Source organism: Trichosurus vulpecula, chromosome 4 (genome assembly GCF_011100635.1).
Source record: "Trichosurus vulpecula isolate mTriVul1 chromosome 4, mTriVul1.pri, whole genome shotgun sequence".
NCBI classification, from domain to species: domain Eukaryota; kingdom Metazoa; phylum Chordata; class Mammalia; order Diprotodontia; family Phalangeridae; genus Trichosurus; species Trichosurus vulpecula.
In genome coordinates, this window is record NC_050576.1 from 181,315,330 (window position 1) to 181,341,143 (window position 25,814).

Sequence of the window (25,814 nt, forward strand, 5' to 3'; positions counted from 1 at the left end):
AGCTTCCCAGCCTTAGGTCAGCATTAAAGCAGGGTCGGAGGTGGGCCTCAGTAAGCTTTCACCTGGCCTGAGGTGTGTCAATAGCCCCCCACCCCCAAGAAATCAACACAGAAACTACCTTTACAGGCCAGTCTTGGCCATTTATTTTAGGTTTAGTTCTGGCTTCACAATAGAAAGAAAGAAAGGGTGAGGATAAACCCCTCTCCCCCTACTCCCCCAGCCCCCAACTTCATAATGTCAAAAAGTCTCTGGAAAAGCTGATCCCTGAAGAGCCTGAGGGAAGCCCTGATGTAAGGCAAAGGACTAACTCAGACGTTTCTGAGAAGATTGTCTTCAACAGTGCCTTGTGTCCTGCCTCATGATCTGACAAATCCCTTTTGAAGAAGGATCCACCCATCCCTCCTCCCCTCCAAAAAAACACAAAACAACCCATGACATCCTTTCTCTATTTGGCAGGTTCAGTAACAGGTCAAGGGCTAGTCAGTGGCAGTAAAACTCCCATCTTTACCACTGAGGTTAGCCTCTCAAAGAGAACAGAGAGAAACCCACCAAGGAGACCACAGACCTGCATGCTTGCTTGTCATCATCCAGGAGGCCTCCCTTTTGTATTCTGAAAGTGGCTTCAGCATTAGTTTGAAAGCCTGTACTTTGTGGAAACCCCAGGGGAGCCCTGGTCCTTGAGCCTTTTATGACTGACTCTTATCACCGGCTTCAGAGAGTGTGAATATGGCTATTTTTAAAAGCAGTGGAGGAGTCCCATTCCCCTTAGTGAGGAATACTGGGCAGTTAGGAACCAGCAGCTTGTGTAGAACACATCTGGATCACCCTCCTCAGAGCTGAGCAGCCTGGGTGCAGGGAGTAACTGGCCAGCTTACCTCCTTTGATGACAGAGTACAAAGTACTAGGGGGAAAGACAGGTCCCAGCTGTACTCTCATTTTAATCCTCTCACATGATTCAGCACTTAGGGGTTTCTAGCACATGCTCCAGGACACAGGGCAGGGGTTAACAGTAAGAAAACTCATAGCGTCTCTCTTTTAATCCAACAGATATGAGTAACTATGTTTTTGGTCTTTTAACTTTTCCCAAGATCCACTACCAAGACTTTTTAATAGGCACATGATTCTACCAAAAAGAGGGGCTCCCTAACTCTCCATAGTCTGAGGTATATTAGGCCCTCAACACCCTCCTTCTGACTTAGCAGGAAGGAGCAAACTGAAAGTGCACATGCTAAAAATACCACAACTGTCTCTACATACAACTAAGAACCTAACCACCACTGTGTCTTCATCTCAGCGCAGAAATTTGGTTAAAAAAAAAGTTTGGAAGAGTGTGAAGGACAGTAAACCTCTGTGTTTTTCTGTGGGGGAACAGGATGAGGAGTTGCCACTGGGACAGAGACCCTGACATGGAGAATACCCTAGGCCAGCCTTTTCTCCTGGGTACTATTTGGTCTGGTGACAGGCCCTTGAGACAGGTTAGAATCACCGTCAGCAGCTCCTGGCACTGCCAGGACCTTGTTTCCACAGGCAATCCGGGGGTGGGGAAAGAAGAACAAAGCTGGGCTCTTCATTCATGGACAAAAAAAAAAAATAATCGGTGCAATCCAGTCCTTTGGCAGATGAAGGCAAAAACAGGAAGGCAGGAGATCAGGGAGCTGTGGGCAGCAGGTGACATCATGGTGGGTGAGGGACCAGTGAGCGAGGGAGTGATGTGTTCCCCCTACAGTCCACATAGTCGTAGCTCTGGAAAGCCAGTTGTTCTGTATGGCTCAGGTAGGAGCAGGTCAGGGTGCCCCTATTGAGGAATACGGCCATTATGGCACCTTGGATAGGAAGTCTTTCCCCTCTAAGAAGGCCAAGAGGCCTTCTTGGCCTATTATTTGGGATTTCTGAGGCCACTTCCCACAACCTGTGCTTTCTGCCATTCAGGCGACCCTGCCAACTAACCCTGGGGCTCTCAAGGGAACCATAGGACAGCAACAACTCCATCTCCCCCATTCTAGCTTCCAATAAACCATTGTGCATTTAGGAAGATGTATGTACGTATCTTAAGAGCAAAACTAAGGTCTGAAAAGAGAGCTCAGGTCTTCGAATGCAAAGGGCATTACAAAATCACAACAGAATCACCCCTCCAACTATGCCCTAAGTCCCTCCCTGACAGAAAGTTTTCTGTCTATAAAATAGGACTAAAAAGAATAGGAGGAGGCCAGGGGAGGGAGGAGTGTAGAAGGGAAGGGAAGGCAAAGTTCTTGTCCCAAAACATACTTACTGTATGTGCTGAAGTACATTGTGGACTTTGATTCTCGACCAGGTACAGATGTTGCTGAGAAATTCATACACACACACACACACACACACACACACACACACACGCCCTGGTTATTATTTATAGTAGCAAGTGTGTCTTGTAAGGAGAGGATATGGGTGTGTCCCTGTTCCTAGCCTCTCAAGTCCTCAGACTGCTTCCCCTTTGTACCATATGCTATATTAACCTGTCATCACCAGCCAAGAAGATACCAGCAGGCAGATGTGAGAGGGCTCCTGGAGGCAGGGGATGTCTGTGTCAGCTCCCATCTATCTCATCCCCAGTTCCAAAACTGAAACTGACTTTGTAACACCAACCTCCCCCTCCCCTAGTCCTTTCTACCAGGTACCCCAAAACATCTGCATGACACCCTTCAGCCTACACCAGCATTCTTCCCTAAGGACCATCTTCCTGAACTGCTTCTGGGTGTCGTTCTTCATGCATGAAGAGGACCAAAATGACATCACCATTTCAGGGTTAAGGTACAGGGTGGTGTCCAACTGTGGCTGCTCAGAAGGCTCTGTCATAGGTTGGATACAAATTCATAGACAAACAACTACTTAATAGTTCCTAACATACCCAGAGTTAGAAAAATTCAAGTTTGTTTCTAATTCAATTTTCTAAAAGAAATTCAGGTTATGTTTCTAATACCACTTGAAGCTCAGTTCCAATTGGAAACTGTCCCTTAGAATGCTTCCTAATGGTTAACTCATTTTTCTGGGTAAAGGGGAAAAGGTTTTGAGGGGTTTTGTTTTTTTTGTAATACTCACTGTGTGTTTTCATCAGTTATCTTGCTGGTGACTGCATACAATATCTGTCAATGAAACACGTATTGTCAGCCACAGCTATCATGATCCACCTTTGCCCATGACACACCTGGTGGACAGGGTTAGCCAATCCAAGGGATGCCAGCCAGGGATGAGTCACCTGTTCACTGCTCAAAGGGCCAATGTGCAAAAGGTTGCTTTCTTCCATCTGTCCCACGACAAGTGACAAGTGGAAGACCTCGATGCTGAGCTGGGTTACAGTGACAGGGTAGTAGTTGTTGTTGGTAATGTTGAGGATATTCTAAAGAATAAGAGAAAGAGAGAAATGGGGAGAGGGAGAGACAAAGATGAGGCCAACCAACCATTCCCAGGGCAGACGACTGGAACCAGATTCTGCCTGAATGCCAACAGTCCAATAGCCCTACAGTCTGACATCCTCAAATGTCAGTTCTCAAGCAGTACAGGACCCTACAGTGGGGGCGTCTATAAAAACTCTCTTAAATCATTCAATGGTCTAAATGTCATGGCTGCTTTCCCTAAAAAGCAAAACTGTTTCATGACCCACTTTCACTAGTCCAGTGCTCTCTCTAGGCCTTTGGGATTCAAGACTCCCCACCTTCCCTGATTACAATTCAGAGTATACTCTTTCCTCCACTTTGATACAAATCTGAGCTTTGCCTTTTAGACAAGTTCCCAATCCCCACCTAAAGGGCCTTGCCAACCAGAGGTTTAGGGTCAATGACTTGACCCAGAGTGAAAGAACTGAACAGCAGGCTGGAGAAAATTAGCTAATAAAATCTGTGCCTGTTCAAGCCTTAGCTGGAGGGTACCTGCATATAACATACCGTCACATTGAGGAGGATGGTGTCAGCAGTAAAGGCCACCACTGAAGAACTTAGCCCAGCTGGCTGTACCACGATGGAGCGGGGGAACAGAAAGAAGAAGATGAGGGCTGACATCAGCAGGCAGGTGAGGACAGCCACGGAAACATAGAGCTTCCTTCGAGAAAGCAAGGTCAGGAAGTGGGGAAGAGAATAGAAGAAACCTATGAGAAAGGGACTCCTCAAGTTTTAGGATCACTGCTGAGGTCAGTTCCATTACAGCCAAAACATTTTCCCAGTCAGACAAGCATGTTAGACACTTCAACTGTGCCAGGCAGTGTGCCTAAGCACTAGGGACACAAATAGAAAAGAGAAAACTCCTGATAAAACTAAGGCTTCTCATGCATCAGTTTGAGAGCCTGGCAAAGTGTGGCCCAAAGCTCTTCGAGGGCAGGGGCTATCATTTTTCATCTCTGTATCCCTACTCCAGCGCCCTTTAAAAATTCTTATGTCTGAGACACCATCTCACACCTATCAGATTGGCTAAAATGAGAGGAGGGGAAAATGACAGATGTTGAAGGGGATGTGGAAAAATTGGGACACTGATACCCTGTTGGTGGAACTGTGAACTGATTCAGCTCTTTTGGGGAGCAGTCTAGAATTATGCCCAAAGAGTTATAAAGCTCCGTATACTCTTGACCAGCAATACCACTATTAGGTCTGGGAAAAAGGGAAAGAACTATAGGATCCTATAGGATCCAAAATATTTACGACAGCTCTCTTTGTAGTGACAAAGAACTGGAAGTTGTAGGGATGCCCATCCATTGGGGAATGGCTAAACAAGTTGTGGTATGATTATGATAGAATACTACTGTGCTATAAGAAATGATGAGATAGTTGGTTTTAGAAAAACATGGAAAGCCTTTCAGGAAATAATGAGCAGAACCGAGAGAATGAGCGCTGTGTTCAGTAACGGCAATGTTGTTCAAAGAACAACGGTGAACAACTAAGTTATTTATTATAAATACTCCAGTCAACTGCAAAGGACCCATGAAGGAAGATGCTACCCACTTCTAGAGAAAGAACTGTTAAGTAGATGTATTGTATGGTTTTATACAGAAATACATACACACACACAAACAACTTCTGTAGTTCAGGATGAGGAGGGAAGGAGGAAAAACAAATCACAAGACGTATACAGTAGAGAACAAAAAAACTTGGAAGCACAGAAAAACAGGTTGGTTTTGAAAACAATGTGTAGTATTTATTACATAGTTTTAAAAAAGTAAACAGTACGAAATGGAGATTCATGGTTTCATATTGAATCCTCTTTTTGTGTTATGCTGTACATGGAAATGGTTTTGGATTTTTCCTTTTTTGTCTTTTTTGTATTCAAGTTCAAAAAAAAAAATTCGGCTGTCTTTTCTTCCCCTACTTATCAAGCATTTTTCTCCTACCAACTACCAAGGAAAGAGAAGGAGGAGGAAGGAAAAGAAAGAATGAACCCTTGTAGCATATAAACACAGTCAATCCAAACAAATTCCCACGTTATGTCCAAAAATGTCTCTCATTTTGCAAATTAGTGCATCATCTGTCACAGAAATCCCTTAAAAGTTTGTGATGAATGACTCCTAGTCTAAGTAAGTCCTCCAGTCCCCATACTAGTTACATATTATTCATGTTTACATTATGACAAACCCTGTATTTCTGTTCTTGGTGTGAGTGACTTAATTCATTAAAAAAAAAAAAAGGGATTGCCTCATCAGTATCCTATAAAAAGCCCTGGTCTGCCCACATGTCTGGTGCAGGAACAAGGGTCAGAAAGGATCTCCGTAGTTCTGAAGCAGCCCAGGCACCAGCACCAGTACCACTGCAGTTTCAAGTTGGACATAATTAGCAGCATCATGTGGCAAAGCTTAATGATTGTCTCCAAAGTTCTAAAGGGCTACCACAGGAAGAATGAGCATCTGCCTTCCAACTCCAAGGACGACAAGGCAATCAAGTTTCAATTACTGTAGAAAGGATGGTGATTAGATGGTAATCATTTCCTGACAGGATGGAAGTAGCCAGAGCATCTCCCTCCAGGGAAGTCTTTCAGAATAGGAGAGGCCTATAGTACTATCTTTTTCGTTGTTGTTCAGTTACATGCAACATTTGTGACCCCCATTTGGGGTTTTCATTTGGTTTGCCATTTCCTTCTCCAGCCCATTTTACAGATGAGGAAACTGAGGCAAACAAGGTCAAGTGACTTGCCCAGGGTCATCCAGCTAGTAAGTGTCTAAGGCCACATTTGAACTCAGATCTTCTTGAGTCCAGGCCCAGCCCTTTATCCACTGCACCACTTAGCTGCTCTATACTATCTTTACTGAAGATAGGGCAATAGGGGTTAAGTGACTTGCCCAAGGTCACACAGCTAGTAAGTGTGTCAAGTGTGTGAGGCCGGATTTGAACTCAGGTCCTCCTGACTCCAGGGCCGGTGCTCCACTCACTGCACCACCTAGCTCCCACTGTTGACCTGTTTTTGCAGAGGGTCACCCTCAACATCTGGAATCCTTTAAGTGTCCATGCTTATCTTAAGAAGCATCCTCTGAGAAGGGCATGGGTTTGAGCTGGGGGAGAGAGAACAGGCCACCAAGTCCTTGGAGATACTGCCCCGAAGTGAGAGCAGCAGGGTCCAAGACAGGCACAGCTATGATTATGCCATAGCCCTGGCTTGAAAAGCCTTCAAAGACTCTGGGCTATCTACCCTTCACCTGGCACTCATATGGCAGAGAGGCAGCTAGGTGGCAGAGGGGACCACTTACTGAGCACCTACTATGTGCCAGGCACTGTGCTAAGTGCTACATGGAGTTGGGAGTTAAGAAGGCCTGGGTTCAAGTCCAGCCTCAGACACTTACAAGTGGCGAGACCCTGGGCAAGTCATTTCAGTGATCACTCTGCTTCAGTGTCTTCATTTGTATGAATGTATTTGTATGGATGGTAACAACAGCACTTCCCCCCACCCCCAAGGGTTGTTGTGAGGATCAAGGGATATAACATATGGAAAGTGCTATGTAAGCTGCTGTTGTCATCTTTATTATTTCTATTATAAATGTTACAGATAAACACCCAGCTTCAGGAAGACCTGGGATTCGAGTCTCTCCTAGGACACTGGCTGTGTGACTGGCACTAGGAGCCAGAGCTCTCCACACCAATGTCTGAGTCCCCACCCCCCTTCCACTCCCTAAAACAAAAGCCTGGCATTGAGGTTCTCTAGTTTACCAGTTCCACCTCCCCTCATATGGACAGGCAGACCTATTATCCCAACACACCCATTTTCCCACCTTCGTGCCTCCGCTGACCTCATACTCCCTGTGCCCAGAACAGTCCGAGCTTTCTTTCTCCCCCTTTTGCAAACCTAACTCCTCCTTCAAAAATCAGTTCACTGTAAGAAATGATGAGCAGGCTGACTTTAGAAAAACATGGAAAGACTTGCAGAAAATAACGAAGAGTGAAATGAGCAGAACCAAGAGAACGTTGTATACAGTAACAGCAACATTAGCTGAAGAATAACCACGAATGACTAAGTTATTCTTAATATTCTCAGTATATAAATACTCAAATCAGTTACAAAGGACCAATGATGCTATCCATCTTCAGAGAAAAAAACTGATAAAACAGAAGTACGCATAGTATGGTTTTATACATATTTACATATACATATGTATGTGAGTTTTAAATGGGGGCCTTCTCTAGTGCAGGGTGGAGAGGAAAGGAGGGAGACATTTTGGAACTTAAAATGGAACCAAAAAATTAAATCAAATTAAAAAAAAAAGAATTAATTCAAATGTCAACTCTTTTGAGGGAGGCCTCTATCTGGAAAGGCTAGTTCCCTCCCCTAAACTTTTGTCACACTTTCTGTGTAGATATAATTTACTAATATATTCCATTTTGAGTGTATCTCCCCCACTAGACCGTAAGCTTCTGGAAGACAGGAACCATATCTCAAAAAGTTTGTGGAATGAATAACAGGGGGCACTTACGTTCTCCTGGGCTTCAGCCTCTGGTCCCCATATGGAATGAGTGCCACCAGCTGCTTTTCCAGCTCTACGGAGACAGAAAAAGGGAGCAAATCGTACTTAATAGATTTGCAGTTTCATGTGCAATCCTCTTTTTTATTATACTGTGTTATGGAAATGTTTGTTTTACTCCATAAATTTAAAATTAAATAAATTTAAAAAAAAAAAAAGAAAAACATAGTGGGAAGGAGTCTTAGGAAATAACTACTCCTCACATCCCAGCTTCTCAGGAAACCTTCACAACTCCCCATAACAAAAGGTTAGGACAATTCCACCTTTGGCCTACAGCATAATATAGGACCCCTAAAGTCATCTACCCTGACAAAATGAGATTTCTCAATAAACTACACTATGAAAAGATCCCTGTAAACCACAGGATGATAGAAGATGGAGCTAGATGGAACCTTATGATAGGGAGTGAACAAAAGATTCTCTATCACCCAACCTGACGAATATTCAAAACGTCCATTCTCCTCAAATCTCAACTCCGTCTCCTGAGAAATGACTCTGCCTTCCAGTTTACTGGAAAGACCAAAAACCAGCTATCCAAAGGTTAACCTTTTTTGTGTCATGGCCTCCCTTGGAAGTCTTGGTATGGACCTATGGACCTCTTCTCAGAACAATGTTTTTAAATGCATAAAATAAGACATACAATATTACAAAGGAAATCTATTATATTGAAATATGGTTATTAAACAATTAGGGAGAAAAAAAACAATTCATGGGTTCCAGGTTAAGAACTCTGATTTATTATAAAGTCCCTCAATTTCTCTGCAGAGTGTAAAAACCATCTTGACCTGTTTTTTTTTTTCCCCTCCATCCTTCCAGGTTTAGAGGATAAGGTTATCCACATCCATGGCAAAGCTAACCCCTCAACTTGTGCCTTGGATCTATCCCCCTTCTGCTGGAAGTCCCCCAGAAGATCTATCTCCTTACTGTCTTCAGGCCTTCCTTCTCTACTTGCGCTTAGTTGTTGGACCAGAATTACTCCATATTTCTCTTTTTCCTGTGTGTACAAGCTTTTTCCCTCCAGTAATTAGGCAGCTAGGTGGACAACAGATAAAGGGCTGGGCCTGGAGTCGGGAAGACTCATTCTCCTAAGTTCAAATCTGGCTTCAGACATTTACTAGCTGTGTGACCCTGGGCAAGTCACTTCACCCTGTTTGCCTCAATTTCCTCATCTGGAAAATGAACTAGAAAAGGCAAACCTGGAAAATGAATGGGAAAAGAAATGGCAAACCCACTCCTGAATCTCTGTCAAGAAAACTCCAAGTGGGATCACAAAAAGTTGGACACAACTGAACAACAACATGGAATCATTTCACACCCAGCACATAGGAGAGGCAAAATAAATGCTTTTAAAACCAAACTCTGAATTAAATAAACCCCTTGAGGTCTTTGCAAGAGTGGTAGGAGACAAACTTTTGAAAAAATCGTCATACTCTAAATGAGTCTTGCCTGGATAAATGAGGAAGCTGCCTGAAAATAATGAAGAGGCCAAGGGATTCAACCAAGCTCCCTCTAAGGGCAGGTGGGGAATAGACTTTGGGATGCACCCCTCCCAGAAACTCATACTATAGTGTAAACAACAGGCAGGGTCATGATATAATGCATTATCTTTGACCCCAAACCTGCCCCTCTACCAAACCTTCCTATTCCGAAACAGAACCACTCTCCTTGCCAACACTCAGGTTTGCAATCATATAAGTCATCCATCCTCCACTCTCCTTCACTCCACTTCCAATCAATAGTCAAATCTTGTTAATTCTGTCTCTGCATTTTGACTCCATCTGATAACCATGTGGTTATCATCCTTGTTCAGGCCTCATAGCCTCTTCCTGTCTGCACTGGGGCAAACAGCCTACTAATTTGGCCTCCCTGCCTCTCCCCCAGTCCCTCTCCTCCACAGGACTGCCCAAGGGATAGTCCTAAAGTACAGGTCTGAAGGTGTCACTCCCCTAACTCAATAAACATTTCTTAAGTGCCTGCTTTGTACCAGTGCTTGGATAACAAATTCCAGTGGCTCCTCTAGGATCTAATACAAATTCATGTTTGACTCTTCACAACCCAGCTCCAAACTTCTTTTTCAAGATTTGTGTATGTGTGTTCTCACATACACGTATATACATATATATCTCCCCTTCATATACTCTTCGCTCCAACGAAACTGGCTTTCTTGCCATCCTTCACACCAAATCCTACCTCCACTCCATTCCCTCCTTATTTCTGCCTCACAGACTCCCGTTTCCTTCAAAGGTCAGCTCAGTCATCACCTACTATAAGGAGCTTTTCCCGATGCCCTGAGATGCAAGTGCCTGCTAGTAAAAATAAGCCTATTTTTTGTATTTACTTTTATATGTATACATTTCCTCCCTCCCATGTAAGGTCCTTGAGGGCGGGCTATTTGTTTCATTTTTATCTGTGTCTCTAGCACATAAGGACCAAGTGAGTCAATTAACAGAGAAATAAATTTGATTTAAAAAAAATTTTCTTTCTCCTATCTGTGCGAATGCACTTAAAAGATAATTACAAGTGGAAATCACAATTTTACTTTGAAGCAAAAATCTTTATCCTCCTATCAATTCATGCAGGTTGATCCTTTGAGTTATTCTTAAATTCTGGTCCTTCTAGTGCTTAAATGCTTCACTGATTTACTCCAGGGCACTAAAATTTAGAGAGCAGCAATACAGTCTCAAAGCATGCTTTCTCCCTGATAGCAGGGCAACCCTCAAGGTAATAGGTATCTCTTATCTACCGTTCCCTCACCTCCCCAGACACAAACCCTCCCTGGTTACAGTTTGGGCAATCTCTTAAGAATCTACCTGTCCATGGGAAAATAGATAGCCAAAAGTTAGGGGCAACTCTGGACACAGGACCCCTAAAGGGATCCAGACTTAGGCCCAGCTCGCTCAATGAAAGCTCTTATTAGTTTACAGCATAAGTTCCAAGCTCAGGCAAGGGAAAAAAACTCACCACTTGGGATCTCCCCTGTCCCCTGGCAGGTGGGGCAGGTCACAAAGCTTGAGTCAGCTGAGTCCGCACAAGGCACACAGGACAGAACAGACTTGCTGCCGTTGATACTAGAATAACTGGAGGCTTCACTACCAACAGCTGAGGCCTGGGACAGGATACATTTGCTTTCACCATTCTGAGAGCCAAACTTGGAGACTGTATCGCCCATCACGAAGGAGATTTTTTCACTTGTGGGAAAAGAATGAAGTTTTATCGTAAGTTTTTGCTCAAGTTGGAAGGATTGTAGAGGCTGCCTGGCTTTTTGTTTATTTTCCTGAAAGCTTCCTCCCTTCTCTATCCAGATCGCTAGGTTTAGGAAACTGCCCCAAACTTCCTCAATCCCATTACTGCTCCACACAGTTGAAACTTTACTCCAGCTTCCATCCTTTTTATTTTAAAGTTTCCTTGATGCTTTTTGTTTTTGCAAATGTAATTTCTGGATATACTGCACCTTCTCAAATGAGCCTTTTCTTGTAAAACGAAAAACAATTAAGCAAAACCAAGCAACATAGAGACATGTAACGGCGGGTGCAACACCTGTACTCCCCGCCTCTTGGTGAAAAGAGGAATCTAGCCTTTTTTTTTCCTTCCTGCCGTGCACACAAGTAGGCACGTAAATGAAAACAATTCGCTTATACTGTCGTTTCTCTCCTATCAAAAACCTCCCCCATCGTTGCAACTTCTTTCATTTTCTGAGGAGGAAAAAAGCAGAAGTTGTTTTCAAGCGGAGAAACGGAACACGAACAGGGCGGTGATTTTCTAGACAGTTAATAAGTCGGGTTTGATTTCTTGAAAGGAAAGAAATGCAGGGCGTGACATCTGGGGAATTCCTTTTGCTCCTTTGGGATAAAGTTGGTGGGTGAACTCAACGGGAGCTGTTGAAAAGACCGAAAACTGGCGGCGACCCCAAGCCCAAAGTGTAAGCTCTTCTTCCCTGGAGGAAGCTAAGACGCCACAAGCTTGGGGGAGCAGGCAGTGCCTAGGCGAGCGCTGGGCATGGGAGACCTACTCCCCGGGATCCCTGGGGGGAGGGGCTGGTGGGAACTGACCAAGGCCCCCTGCCCAAGCCTCTGTTTGCCGGAGGGGGTGGGGTGGGCGCAGGTGGGCGGTGTCCGTGATCAGGGCCCCCTCCCCAAGCCTTCGCTTTTCCAAGCGGGGTGGGAGTATGGGGGGAGATGGAAGCGGCACCTGTGCAGGGTTTCTGGTCCAGGCCAGGTGCGCGTGGGCCGGGATGCCGCGGTTCGGGGACGTGCCAGTGCACCCCGAGGCTACCGGGCTCATCGGGCGAAGTTAGCACTGTTTCAGATGGGGAGGGGGCGTCTCCAACCCCACCTCCTTCCGCTCTCCAGGTGCCTCCTGGCACCCACTGCCCACTTCTTGGGAGACGGGCAGAAGCAAGGGAGCCCAGCCCCGGCGCGTGGCCGGGTACTCGATCAGGCGGGAGTGGGGCGGGCAGGGCTTCCGGAGGGACCCACGAGCTCCTTACCCGACGGTAGGGTAGCGGCGGGGGCGGCAGCCCCGAATGCCAAGCTCTCGGGACAGCGGAAGCTCCCCGCTCAAGGCCTAAGGCGGAGAGTAGGGTCCCGCCCCCTGGAACCACCCTGAAACTAGACCGGGCGACCTTCTCCTGAGCTCCGCCCCTTCCCCCCCACCCCCGCCCCGGCCGAACGCCCGCCCCTACCCCCCCCATTCCCTGGATCAACCAGCCCAGGCTGAGTTTAAGCGACCTTTATTAGACTATTTCAACAACAGGTTGCGTTACAGCTGCAGAGGTGCGCTGCCCAGCCCCGGTGCGTCACCTGGACCCCACCGGAAGCCCACGTGGGGCCGATTGCTCAAAAGGCCCTTTCTGCAAACAGTAAGTCCCAGGTGCCCTGATCATCCGCCCTCTGCCTAGGAACCCCTATAAAAATACGTTTTAAATAAGAAAACAGGCTTCCTGGCCAGACAATCCATCCCACAGCTTTATTTAATATAGCATTCTGGGTTATACTGTAAATAATTTTTCCTTATTGGTGGCTAATAATTATAATCATCCTGTTAATTATAAATACCAACCAGGTAAATAACACTATTTAACAACCAGTCCCTCCCTCCTTGAATCAAATACCGCCATACTCTTTTCTCCTCATTATGAGTATTTCAGTAATATTTCTAAAAGATTACACCCTCCTCCTCTCATCTCAGACCACACCCAAGACCAGGTGGAATGCAAAAACTTTACCTCTACCTAGCCGGGGTTTTAAAACCAAACATCTTCTCTAACTTCACACCGTGAACAGATTGCATGGCTTAACTGTCCCAGGGTGCCCTGCAAAATCCACTTGTACACCAGCCTTTCTTCCTACTTTATTGGCCCAAATGCTACTTTTGACCAGTTTCTGTTAGAAAAACAAGTACTCCTGTGCCACATACTCTCATTTGCCCATCCCAAATTCTATTGGAATTAATATAGGACCCTGCCTCTCTCTTTTTAAAATATTCCTATTTTTCCCCTAGTCTCTCGAAAAATAAGAGGATCTCTCCATCATCATTAGGGGGAAAAGATATTCATTAAAATTGACCTCCCCCCATCGTCTAATTATGTTAGCAAAATATTTTATCCTACCTATTTTTCTTAAAAATTTTTTCCTTAAAGAAAAATGTAAAAATACTACAATTGATGCTGCTCAGTAGGTGCTGGTGAGTTAACCCCTCCTACCTCTTACACCAATGAAATCCAGGAATGAAGGTGGTTACTCTTTAAAATGTTACTGGGAATCTTTGAAAAACAGACTTTCCAACAACTACTATCCGTTTTTCTCTTTCATCAAGTATACTTTGTGTGGTAGTGGCAGTACTAGGCTGCCTCTCTTCCCTGGGGCTTCCATATTAAACCACAACACATCAAAACCAACCAGACAAAAATATCAAAACCAGACAAACACACTCAACTTCAGTACAAGGAGAACATTCGTTCTAAATAAAGTTCAAATCATTGTCTTAAATGCTCTCTCTAAAAGGGAGAAATAGTGGGGAAAGAAAGGGTGATTAATCCAAATCGATTTTTAAATTGTCTTCCTACCCATCCAGTCTAAGGTAAAAATGTAAGTTCTGGTCTTTGATTGGATCCAAAGAATACTGTGATGCACATGAAGTTGCAACGATGAACTACACATCAGACTCTTCAGGTTAAAAAATAAGGAAGCGAAGTCCTCCTACCCCACACCCCAATAACAGAATAAAGTCATCTCTGAGCAGCAGGCTGAGTTATTTAATACAACAGTTCCCTCCAGTCGAAGGCAGCTCCTCAGTAGCGCTGAGTGTACCAGTCGTTGTTGTTGATCTGCAGTAATTCAGTCACAACCTGCAGGATGTTATGGTTGTGCTTCTTCAACAGCCTCAGGTTCAGCTGCCTATCGCAGAACCCCATTTCAAACAGATGGGCCATCAGGGCTGCGGTCTGATCTTCAGAAACTACAGGCTGTGCACAGGCAACAACAAAATCACTCCTTTACAATTTATTCAAGCATTTCCTTCATACATCCTCTGTATACTTCTAGTACATTCAAAACGTCTTTTAAAAACAAAACATAAGCTCCCTTTGAGTCACGTGTATAGCAATGAAAATTGTGGGGGTCAAGGCCTATAGGGAAGGAATAGACAGTTCACCCTAGTACAGTCCCCTCATTTCAGATGAAAAAAACTGTGGCCCAGAGTTTAGGTGACCTGCTCAGATGATATAGTGAGTGGGAGACCCAGATAATTCAGGTCCTTACGACCAATGCAAACACTTGGATTGGTCAAATCCAATACTCTTTTCATTAGAGCATATTGTCTCTCAATACTTCAGAAGGATAGTTCAGAAAGAAATATGAATTGGGGATTTAGGAGTCAGAGGGAAGAAAAGAAGGACCTTCAGAGAAATACTTTCACGGTAATGACTATGGGGCAGAAAAGAAGAAAAAACTGAGCCTGAGATGGAAATGTGCCAAAGGAAAACAGGACAGCCAAAGATTTGGATAAAAAACTATTTAAGACTATCTCTTTTTGATGCCTTTATGGCTTTCTACAATGGAATCATGACAAATGCCAATATATTCACTGGCGACCTGGGCACAGTTGAAGAAAATAACATACACACTGACCTGAGCAGTGACCGGTGGCCCTGCAAATAGGGCCTTGTAGGCAGAGGCAGCAAAAGACATAGCACCCTTCACCAGCCCTCCAGTAATGCTACTGCCATGGTAGTACCTGTGAAGGAAGGACCACATTACCTCCAACAGATAAAGAAAACAAAAACCACTCCCTAAGATACTCTGGATTCCAAATATATTCCGTCCAAAAAAAGGGATTTCTTCAAACACACCACACACACAGCTTTAAAAAGAAAATCCAATTAGGTACCTTCATATCAGTTTTTCAAGTTCACATTTTGGTTCAACTCTAGGGGGTTCAGTTCCATAGCTGCAAGGAATGAGTCCTGTACTAAAGAAATCTGATTCTACAGGCTAGTAACCCCATACCTATGATACCAAGTGTATACTGGGAAGGAAAGGGGGAGGAGAGAAGGAAGGGCAAGTGACAGTCTTAGTTAATCCAAGAGAAGCATCTCTCAATCAGTATTCTACAGAGAAAGCCAAGTCTGATACTAAAGCAATGGAAATGTAAATCAACAGAACAGACCAACAGAATTCCCAAAGAGAATTCAATTCAACAAATATTTAAGGATGTACTGCATAAAGAGTACTGTGCTAGGACTTTTGAAAACACATTTTAATGAGACTAGAGTTTATGGAATTATGGACAGAAATGGAATGTAGTATGGACAGCAATATGGAATTATGACAGAAAGGAAGGTAGTATTTTAGCTGTATTTTAAGAGGCCAATAAAAAAATCAGCAAACTGGAAAAAGGAAAATGGGAGCGCATTCCAGGTCTAGAGAAAAATAAAGGCCCAGTGAGAGGAAAAGGTGGGGTATGTTTAGATGACAAACATTCCCATCTGGTATGAGGATAGAGCTCTTGGAAGAGAACAGCTGTAGCCCTAGATTGTGGAGGGCCTTGAATAGGGAGTCACTGAAGAATTTTGAGCACAAGAGTCCTATTAGATCTATACATAAGGAAAATAAATGTGAAAGATGGTTTTCAGGTGAGAGAGAACTAGAACCAAGTTGTCAGTAAAACTATTGCTATAATCCAGGTAGTTGGCAATGAAGACTATACCTAGAGTGGCAGTGGGACAAGATAAGAGGACAGAGTTGAGCATGTATCAGTTTCAAATGTGGCAGCCGGGGGGAATAGTGATGTCACAGACAGGAACATGAAGAACGGGTTTCTAGGGGTGAGATAAACTGTGAAGACATTAAGTTTGGGATACTACTGACAAATAAATGTGTCCTATAGATGGGGGAAATGTGGACAGAGAACTCAGCAAGGGGTCAGGTCCAGAGGCATAAATATTGGGAGTCATCTCATAGGAATGATGATTGAAACTGTGCATGTGAAAAAGATAGCTCAGAGCACACACACACACACAACACACACACACACACACACACACACACACACACACACACACACACACACACACACACACACACGGAAGAGGCTGAGGACAAAACCTTGTGGTATGCAAGCTTTAAGATGCTATGAAAAGAAGAAACCAGTGAGAGGCAGAAAAGGAGCAGCAAAGGGGTAGGAGGGAACCCGAGGAAGTTTGCTGTGCTGGAAGCCAAGGAAGAGGGTCCACAGAAGAATGTAGTGGTCAACAACAATATCAAAGGCTGCAGAGAGGTCCAGGAGGACAAGAACTAAGAAAGTACCATTGGATCTATAATTAGGTGCTAACTGGTGACCTCTGAAGAGAACAGTTTCAGTAGAATGGTAAAGGTCAAAGGCAGCTTTGTGAAGGGTTACAAAAAGAGTGGGCAGTGGAAACAATTTTCAATAATAAGTTTGTTTATAAAGGGCAGGAGTGAACTTGGATAATCACTAGATTATGTATAAAGGCAGGCTTTTTTTTTTTTAAGGACTAGAGAGATCTGAATATGTTTAGAGACAGAATGGAGTCAGACTGAAGGGAAAAACTGAAGATACAGGAAAGAAAGGGGAGCTGACTACTTAAGTAGGGACTCTGAAAAGGTAAAAACGGATGGGATCCAGTGCATAGATAGAAGAAATGGCCTCAGCAAGGGGTAAGGAATACATGTTCTCTGAAATAGGAATCGAAAGTAAAGAATGAGTGATAATGCTGAGAATTGTGGAAGAGCGGAGTTGAGAATGTACCCATCTGGGGCCTCAATCTTCTCAAAGAAGTAGGAGGCTAATACCTGTTTTAAGGATGAAAATAGTGTTCTTCTGACTCCATATCCTCTGCTCTTGTCATTATACCAGACACCTTTCTGGTCCCTACCCTGACCTTAATGACATGATTATATGTGCATATATGTGTTGGTGGCTAGGGTGAATGGGGGATGTTTCTAGTCTGGGAAGCTTAAAGGTCTTACACAATAACTTTTACTTTTTGAGTTCAATTTATTGCCCATTTTAGGAGAAATGGAAATGCAAAAAGAATAATGAACTGCTTTCATCGCTCTCTAGACACTGGCATAGGCACTCTTAAAATGAAAACTATATTAAGGGCTATCTAACTGCTTCTGAAGAGGAGACTGTACAAGGTCCAGTTACCTTGAGTTTTCATAGCTCTTCTGTCTACTATTCACAAGTCCCGATGAAGCCCTGGGCTCTGAAAGCAAAAGAATTGGTTGGTTGGCAACAGCAGCAAAAAGATGAAAATGAGTTTCCCAACCTCCCTTAGTAGCTATTTTGGGGACCTGAGAATTTTTTCCCCTCTAAAATAAGTATCTGAGAAATTATGTGGATTTAGATAAATAATAATGAAAAAGCAAACAGAATGCAAAGCAGCTAATAGGTCTCCAGTTAAAAAAAATGCCTCTTATCCTGTCATACAAATTAATGGTCTAAATACTTTAGATCTGTAGAATACTCCATAATCTCTTCAAATTTAATAAATCTAAGTTTGGGAAGAATCAGAAATAAAAGTACAAGAAACAAAAAAAGGTCGAACTCCTGGGACTCACGAAGAATAAGATAAAAAGATTATTCAGCATCTCCTACTGAAAGTAGTGAAAAAGGAAAAAGCATAGTTTATCAGTACCTCCTCTTACTTGATCAGGAACTGGAGAAAATTCTTGAATGGTAACTGGCAAATCTGTTTCTGCAGAATTAATATTCTGAAGACATGAAGGACTGCTTCCAAAAACAAAAAACAAAAAGCCCACTGAAATGAACTGTGAAATACTCAGAGATGTAATGAGAATAAAATCATCATAATACAAATGCACAGGGAATGCTCTAACTTGATTCAGGCTGCCTGACCCCAGGGTAACCTAGAACTCAGGTCCCAGAGCTATCTAACAGCACTGGCTTCCTTTTTCAGACATAGTGCTCACAATACCTTTACCTCCCAGTGCCTAGCACACAGTAAACAATGAATGTTGCTGAACTGAATATGTATTAAATAATGACAAATTCTAACTCCCACCTCACTGAAGGAATGGATATAATTACAGTAAATTCTTGATTACTTTCCACACTAAATGATCACTGAAGGGGATAATGTATAAATAATTTAAATATTAGCTGTTGAAATGCACTATGCTTTTTCTACAGTAGATTTAAGTATGCATTGCTTATGCTAATCTGTTTTCACTGCCTCCATCTGTGAACCAAATAAGGGAGAGAAAGCTCAACCCTATATCAGGTATCAAGAGAGAAGCTAGCTGGTAAAAACCTTCTTGTAAACAAACTCTGAAGTAGTTATCTAATTCATACAAAAGCTATGTAGTTTGCCTTTAATTTAATGTTGGCTAAAGTATTTTTTAAAGTTCAAGATCATGTGGTACTGGGAAGTATAGCATCTATATCCATACTGTGCCAAGCAGGAGAAAAAAAAATCTGTTCCCATGGTAAGGAAACATTTCAAGATCTGGTTGACCTTTCTCCCAGCATCCAGCTGAGGGGCAGGGGCAAATGATACCTGGGCAGCTGTCCTGGAGGCCCCACCACCTCTGGAGTCAGAAGCACTGCATCCAGAGTCTGAGATGTTGTCAGGATATCGTTGATGCTGTGCTCTTGCAGCTGGTTTTCCCCTCTAGGGAGCCCTTCATAAGCCTCAGCTGGCTGTTGCTCAGTCTTGACCACTTGCTCTATCTCCATGAGCCGCTCCAGACCTGGCTGTGAGAGAGCAGAACTATACATGGACTCCCCCAGGGGGCGGCTTGTATCAAAGCACTCGGGCAAGATGATGATGTAATCCTCAGAAGAAGCAGAAGAGCCTTGACTTCGGACTTCATCTTTAAGTTCCTCCTCCTCCTCCTCTTCCTCCTCTACCACCTGGACAGTGTCCTTTTTTTCATCACTCATCAGTCTCTCCTCAGGAAGAACGGAATTTGCTAAAGGATAAAAGCAACCAACCTTGAGCTGCTCTATAAGCATGTCGAATTGCTAGCCAGAGCAAAGCATGAGGCACAGGTTGGAAATGGGAATCCAAGCAGGGATGGGAGATCAAGAGCAGGCTGCCTACTGGCAGAATCAGGGTGATGTTCTAGTCAGGAGAAAGAGGACTAGAGAGAACACCATCACAGCTCAGGAGAACAAGACAAACACACTTCAAAAAGCATGACAGATGAGGAGTAGCCACCCTCAAGGAGAAGGGCCATCACTATGACAACTCTGAGACAGGAATTCAGAAAAAAATCTGGCTGTTGGTTTACTGTAACCTTCAAAAGGTTGAAAAAAATTCTGGATGGTGAATCCTGGGTAACACATTTAAGAAGGCCACAATTATCCTTATGGGTCTTCAAGAAGGTCACTCTTGAATAGAAAATATAGACTAAATTTCATTGTAACAATTGTAGCCTTAGCAAAGTCTTTAACTTCACTGGAAGTTGGGCATTTAGAGTATGCTGTTGGCTTGGGCTCTGTCTTCTTATAATGGTTTTAGTCATAATGGGATTTGACTTCTAGAAAGTTAGTAAAAATGTACAATCTCATCCAAAAAATTCTCCTTGCCTATGGCTGCTACCATAATTTCCTGTACTACTCCTCAGACAGAATTGGACAAATATTCTCCAAACCCCAAGACCTATTCTGAAAAGACCTTTAGACTCACATGAGGATTTCTCTTTGCTGAAGCCATCTGACTGGACTAGCTGCCTCTCCTCAATGAGCTGGGGCTGGGACTCTCCTTCTAGAGAAGGGGAGAACGGAGTTCTGATGGTTTCTTCACTCCTGATACCATAATTGTAGTTGTCAGGCAGCATATGCAGAGAGCCTAATGAATCAACAGGAGTTCAATCATAATCAAAATCCTTTACCTTTACTATCAGTGGATGGATAAGCTACTTTTAACACTGCACTGCCACTGTGCCACTGGAGTGGTAGGAGGGAGTGAGCAGAGGCTACTGACATACTCACTCTGCAGGGACTTGGGTCTTCGAGGTGGATTATGGTCAGGAGCAGCATCCAAGGTAAGGGAGCGGATTACAGTTTCACAGACAAATTGGGTCCCACTCAGGTCTTCTTCACCTTCTTCTGCAGGAACAGTGTTCTCAGCCTTATTCTTTGATGTCACTGTGGAATCTGAAAAAAAAGCAAATCTTTGTAAGCACTCTATACTCGACACATGCAAGAGTTCTGGTCCAATTTACACTCATCACCTTCAATGTTAGGCCAAACAACAAACAACAGCTGTCAATGTCACCAAAGGACTTCATGTGGGACAGAAAAACCACTCAAGCACTGAAACAAGTTTAATAGGGTAGCAGAAGGTAAAAAATATATAAATATACATATGCATTCTCTTACCAGGAAGCACTTTAAATCCTGTCCCTTCACTCTCCTCTTGTATCTGCCCCAAACCTGGTTTCTCTATCAAAGGGCTGTCATGTGGTAGAGGAGACATGCAGGGGGTCATATCTGAACAAGAGTCAAGAAAAAAGCATCACCTTTCAAACATAAGCCATTGTTAAAGGTGAGAAATAGCCACAAACTTCTTGCCACCCCTCAAGTTCAAGGAGTACAAGACACTAGTTGCACAAGCCCCTCTGACGGACCAATGTAGGAAATATGAGAAGCACACAAACACCTGCTTAGATGTCAATGACGAAGGTAAGCAACTATAAATCTGAATGTAAGGAAGTGGATACAGGCTTTAGCACAAAGCATCTAGACAAAATCATAAAGTAGATTTTCATTCAATGCAGGAGACTCACAGATGTGTAAAATAGCCTCTGATAGACAATGGGTGAAAAGGAGTCCCAGCTCTCTGAACTAAGCATCTTTGACATGAGGCTGGACTCTAGAAAGGGACCTATCTCCAAAATGTACTTTCTTAGATCAAGTTTTACAAAGCCTCAGGTACAGTACCTGTGTACCTGGCAGCGGCCTATGAAAAAGAAAAAGGTGGGTTTAGTGGCATTCTTACCCACTGGGGTGTTGTGGGGCACTCGCTCTAGCTCCTGAACAATGTTTATGTCTAATAACTCAAATGACAGCAGATCCTGGAAAAGAACATGGGCAATGTTAGTGGGACTATAGCACCATGCTGGTGCTAAGACTTCTCTTTGTTCAAAAGCCCACAGAGAACCCTGGTACCATATCACCCAAGACTCTTCCCTCTAACTCATGGCCCTCCACCCTTGGCTGAAAGAGAAAGGCTTAAGTGAAACTGAGCTATTAACTATTCTAAAATGAGGAGGAAGGAAATGCAATGGTACTGGAGAAGGGCTGGCCATGTGACAAGAACAGCAACTAAAGGAAGATTATATGGGGTAGAGAATGACTGTCCCAAATCCAAGAGAAACTGGCTCATTCTGCCACATTTCCACAGGGGGAAAGGTACCAGCCATGGGTTATATAGGGACCCCAAAAGAGTCTGAACTATGGGTGATCCTAACAATACCCAGGGAAATCCCATGAGTCAAGAGTGGATATAGCCCTTACTTTCTCAAATCAACAGAGGTATAAAACTTATTCCCCAGGACTCTCCCTGCCCCCTGCCCCTCAAAGGGTTGACTCTTGTACCTGGGCAGTGAGAAGGTCCACAGATGGGATGTAGAGTTCCCTCTCACTTTTGATCTTCCGAGGGATGCAAGTTTCAACTCCCTCTGTTGACTCAGTCACTTCATCCATCTGAATTTCCTCTTTAGCAAGTGAGAAAGCCTCCTGTGGAGCCAAACAGGATAAGCCTCAGATCCTCACTAGAAGTCTATAAACAGGCGGAAACTGCTCACCTTCACACCCCTCAGAATTTAGAAAACAAAAACGAAACCCAGTAAAGTAGGGTAATTGCCTGGCAAGAGTCCCTGCATCAAGCAGAAATGAAAATGACAATTTAATGGAAGCCAAAAATAGCAACGTTTTCAAAGGTACATAACCCACAGATCAGCACAGGCCAGGATTCCCCTCAATATCTCAGAATTAAAGTATTTCTACTAATGCTCCCAAATATGTAGAGATGCAAAGAAATTCAATGGCCACTCAAACATGTGACTATCCTGATGTGTGCAGGTTGGTTCTTCATGTTTAGGAAAATACTCTCACGTAGTCACTTAGGAGGCTTCTAAGTCACCTTAGAATACCTCCTTTATTCTGAGTAACTCAATGGTTTGACAAACATTTACTAAGTACTTATTATTTCTACAGCACTACACTAGGCACTGGGAAAGATGTGGAGTTTAGATAAAACATGTTCCCCAAATTTATGAATCTTATTGTCAAGTAAGGGGGCAAAACAAAATATATAGCTAGAATACACAGCATTATATGCAAAGTATATTAGAAAGTGGCAAAACCTCCAGTGTCTTTGAGCGTTCTCATAGGTAACAGAGTGACTATCAGTCATGGGTTGGGAATCCCCTGACAGAAAACTGAGAGCCAGTTCTTGTGGTTCTGAAGTGGCATCTATCTTATCTGTCTGCTTCTATCTGCCCTCAGCTGGCCAAGCAGAATAATCTACACATCTTATTTCATCACCATTATGCAGAACCCCTTGGTTAGGATGGTTTGTTTGGGGACAAGACATGAAATGAAACTGCCTCTGTGACAGGAAAGGAGTGACCTGAGCCTGCTGCCATATTTATTTTTAAAAATTGATAGTGCAGTATGTCTACATGGTTGTTTGATTCCAGAGGTTGTGTAATGTGTGATTTCAGATTCAGTTTGGAAAATAATATTTGTTTTGAATCCTTGATGTTGTAATGAAATTCCTACTTTATTAAATGTATTTGCTATGCTAGCTACTGTGTGCTATTTAAATTCTTGCTTTCTCTCTTTTCCTGGTTGTGCTCTTCCTTTTAAAAACTTCTGGAAACAGGTCTTTGGTTTTACAAAGAAGCTTGCATTTTCTATGTAATATGGTAAAATATAGAGCAATTACAATGGATCAACAAAACAGGGCTAAACAAAGCGCTATATGGGTGAGGAATTCATTATTAATGGGGGAATAGTTATAAGGGAAGGCTTCCTGGAAGAGGCGGCATTTGAGATGGGCTTAGGAATTCAATATGTGAATGACGGAGAAAGGGCATTTCAGAAATAAGAAGAGAGTGTGAACAATGGCATGGGGTCTGGAAAGTACAGGGTATGTTCTAGAGCATTAAGTGAACAGGAGTGAGTAATAGGAGCCAAGGCTAGAAAGGTAGAGTGGTATCAGATTGCTGGAGGCCTTTAAAGTGAAACAAAGGAGTCTGAAGTTTACTCAGCAGGCAATGGAAAACTGCCTGAAGATTTTTCAGCAGAGGAATGAGATAGGCTCTTAGGACTGAGAGCTAGAAGACACCTTAGGAACAATCTAAACCAGGGGTTCTTAATCTAGAGCCAGTGGTTTCTGAAGGTCCAAGAATTTGGAGAAGAAGAAAAAAAATACATCTTTATTTTCCCTAAAATTTAGCCTTTTCTTTGATTATGAATGTAAAGCAACAAACATTATTCTACCAAGTCATTGGTTTCACCAGGCTGGCCAAGGGGTCCATGACACAAAAAAGGTTTTAAGAACCCTTGAATTAAATTAACTCCCTCATTTGACAGATAGAAGCTCAGTGAGATTAAGTGACTTGTCCAGTGAACTACTGCAAGAGCCTCCTAGGTGGTCTCTAGTCCCTCCCTTCCCCAGTGCAGTATCCTCACAGCAGCCAAAGACATGTTTCTAAAGCACAGGCCAAGCCATGTCACTCCCCACCTAAAGAAGCTCCAGTAGCTCCCTACTGCCTCTAGGATCAGCTACAAACTCCTTTGAAATTTAAAGCTCTTCACAATTTGGCTCCAGCCTGCCTTTTCAGACTCCTTCCATTTTACTCCTCTTCCCACAGTCTAGACTGCCCTCACACACATCATTCCATGTCCTGACTCAGTGCCTTGGCAAAGGATGGCCTGGCCCCCATGCCTGTAATACTCTTTCCCCCAAGCCTCTATTTGTATGAATCCTCAACTGCTTTCAAAGCTCAGCTCAGGCCACACCTCTAACCTGAGGCCTTACCCAATTCCCCCAACTGCTTAGTCCCTCCTCTCCCTTTTCCTGCCCAAACTAATATATATATGTTTGTATCTACTAGTTTGTAGATATAAACTGGGTGGAGCAGCCTGAAGTCTAGAAGATCCCTCTTCCTGAATTCAAATCCAGCCTCAGACACTGTGTGATCCTGGGCAGGTCACTTAACCCTGTCTGCCTCAGTTTTCTCATTTGTAAAATGAGCTGGAGAAGAACACGGCAAAACACTCCAGTATCTTTGCCAAGAAAACCCCAAATGGGGTCACAGAGACACAACTGAAATGACTGAACAACAAAATCTACTTGTGTGTACATATGCTGTTTCCCTCCTTGATACCTTTGTAATTCCAGCATCAAGCACTGGGCTTGGCACTGGGCAAGTGCTTAATAATGTTTGTTAAGCAACTGACTGACCAGATCTATGCATATAGAAAATTATTCAGGCATATGAAGGATGAGGAAGGAGTGAACAGAGAAACGCCTATAATTAGAAGGTTACTACAAGAATCCAAGTGGGTAGGTAGTAAGGAAAGCTTGTGTATTATGCTGGCAGCAGTGGGAAGAGATGAAGGGATGAATTCTGGAAAGGGTACAAAGGAGAAGACCTGATAACCAGTAGGTTGGATGTGACAGATGACAAAGTGGAAAGGAAACAGCAAAGTTTCTAACATGGGACCCTGGGTGAGTGGTGGTACTATGGACATAAACAGAAGACAAAAGAAGGAACAGTTTCAGAGGGATCAATAATAAGCTTGCTTTGCCAGTGGAAGACCCAAGTGAAGACAGCATCCAGGGAGACAGTTGGAAATAAAGGTCTGGAGGTCATAGAAGGCACAGTTGAAGCCACGAGAGGAGGGAAGACTAGACTACCGTGGAGGGAGTCTAAAAAGGAGAAGAGGGTCAAGGACAGACCACTGCAGGGTATACATCGGGGGGAAAGCCACAGGAGAAGAGAGCACCCAGCAGGAAAAGGTACAGGGCCAAAGTTTGATAATACTTGCCTCTTGCTGACAGGAGAGATCATCAACTTTGTTTGTGCTGAAAGAGACTTTTTCACTCTCTTCAAGATTTTCTCTAGTAGGGAAAGGGTCCACTATGATGCTGCACCAGACCCTGGGCCCAAACTGCTGACCCTTGTGAGAAAGGCGCCAATGTGAAGTATAGGTTCCCTCTAAGGCTGGGGCTATGAACTCAACAGACACAATTCCCACATGGCCAGCCTTTAAATGGGGCACCAAAACATCCTTCCTTTCAGTAGAGGCCAACGTTAGGTTTCCCCACATGAATTTCAGCTGAAAA

The 25,814-nt window shown here is 43.5% G+C and overlaps 2 protein-coding genes across 8 annotated transcripts in view; both read right to left on the minus strand.

The window, feature by feature from the left end:
- Positions 1-217: 217 nt before the first annotated feature.
- TMEM106A (transmembrane protein 106A) lies at positions 218-12,520 on the minus strand. Of its 2 annotated transcripts, none has more exons than XM_036753209.1 (8): positions 12,450-12,520; positions 10,925-11,151; positions 7,916-7,979; positions 3,918-4,071; positions 3,233-3,373; positions 3,076-3,119; positions 2,270-2,323; positions 218-1,795 (listed from the first exon to the last, which is right to left on the minus strand). In XM_036753209.1, exons 2-8 carry the CDS (start codon positions 11,130-11,132, stop codon positions 1,675-1,677), a joined length of 786 nt encoding a protein of 261 aa, XP_036609104.1. In that variant the 5' UTR covers positions 11,133-11,151; positions 12,450-12,520; the 3' UTR covers positions 218-1,674. The 2 variants fall into 2 exon arrangements, with proteins under 2 accessions (XP_036609104.1, XP_036609103.1); XM_036753208.1 differs by lacking the exon at positions 12,450-12,520 and adding an exon at positions 12,152-12,431.
- Positions 12,521-12,676: 156 nt separating this feature from the next.
- NBR1 (NBR1 autophagy cargo receptor) overlaps positions 12,677-25,814 on the minus strand; it is a 31,132-nt gene continuing 17,994 nt past the window's right edge. For 4 of the 6 annotated variants that reach the window (XM_036753520.1, XM_036753515.1, XM_036753519.1 and 1 more), the window contains 11 exons: positions 25,517-25,807; positions 22,052-22,192; positions 21,453-21,528; positions 20,834-20,944; positions 20,444-20,608; positions 20,139-20,300; positions 19,005-19,419; positions 18,123-18,217; positions 17,633-17,690; positions 15,091-15,196; positions 12,677-14,426 (listed from right to left, as the gene is read on the minus strand). In XM_036753520.1, coding sequence (XP_036609415.1) covers positions 14,253-14,426; positions 15,091-15,196; positions 17,633-17,690; positions 18,123-18,217; positions 19,005-19,419; positions 20,139-20,300; positions 20,444-20,608; positions 20,834-20,944; positions 21,453-21,528; positions 22,052-22,192; positions 25,517-25,807 — 1,794 coding nt within the window. In that variant the 3' untranslated portion in view covers positions 12,677-14,252. The remainder of the gene's footprint in view (positions 14,427-15,090; positions 15,197-17,632; positions 17,691-18,122; positions 18,218-19,004; positions 19,420-20,138; positions 20,301-20,443; positions 20,609-20,833; positions 20,945-21,452; positions 21,529-22,051; positions 22,193-25,516; positions 25,808-25,814) is intronic. The other 2 variants (XM_036753516.1, XM_036753518.1) reach the window with 2 other exon arrangements.

Bases quoted from the DNA above. Each gene is read 5' to 3' on its own strand.
- TMEM106A (XM_036753209.1), bottom strand. From the start codon at position 11,132: ATGGGCGATACAGTCTCCAAGTTTGGCTCTCAGAATGGTGAAAGCAAA. The intron at 3,374-3,917 runs GTATGTTATATG...CTTATTCTTTAG, and splicing joins CCATCCTCCTCAATGTGACG to AATATCCTCAACATTACCAA. The intron at 1,796-2,269 runs GTAAGTATGTTT...ATTCCTCAATAG, and splicing joins AATGTACTTCAGCACATACA to GGGCACCCTGACCTGCTCCT.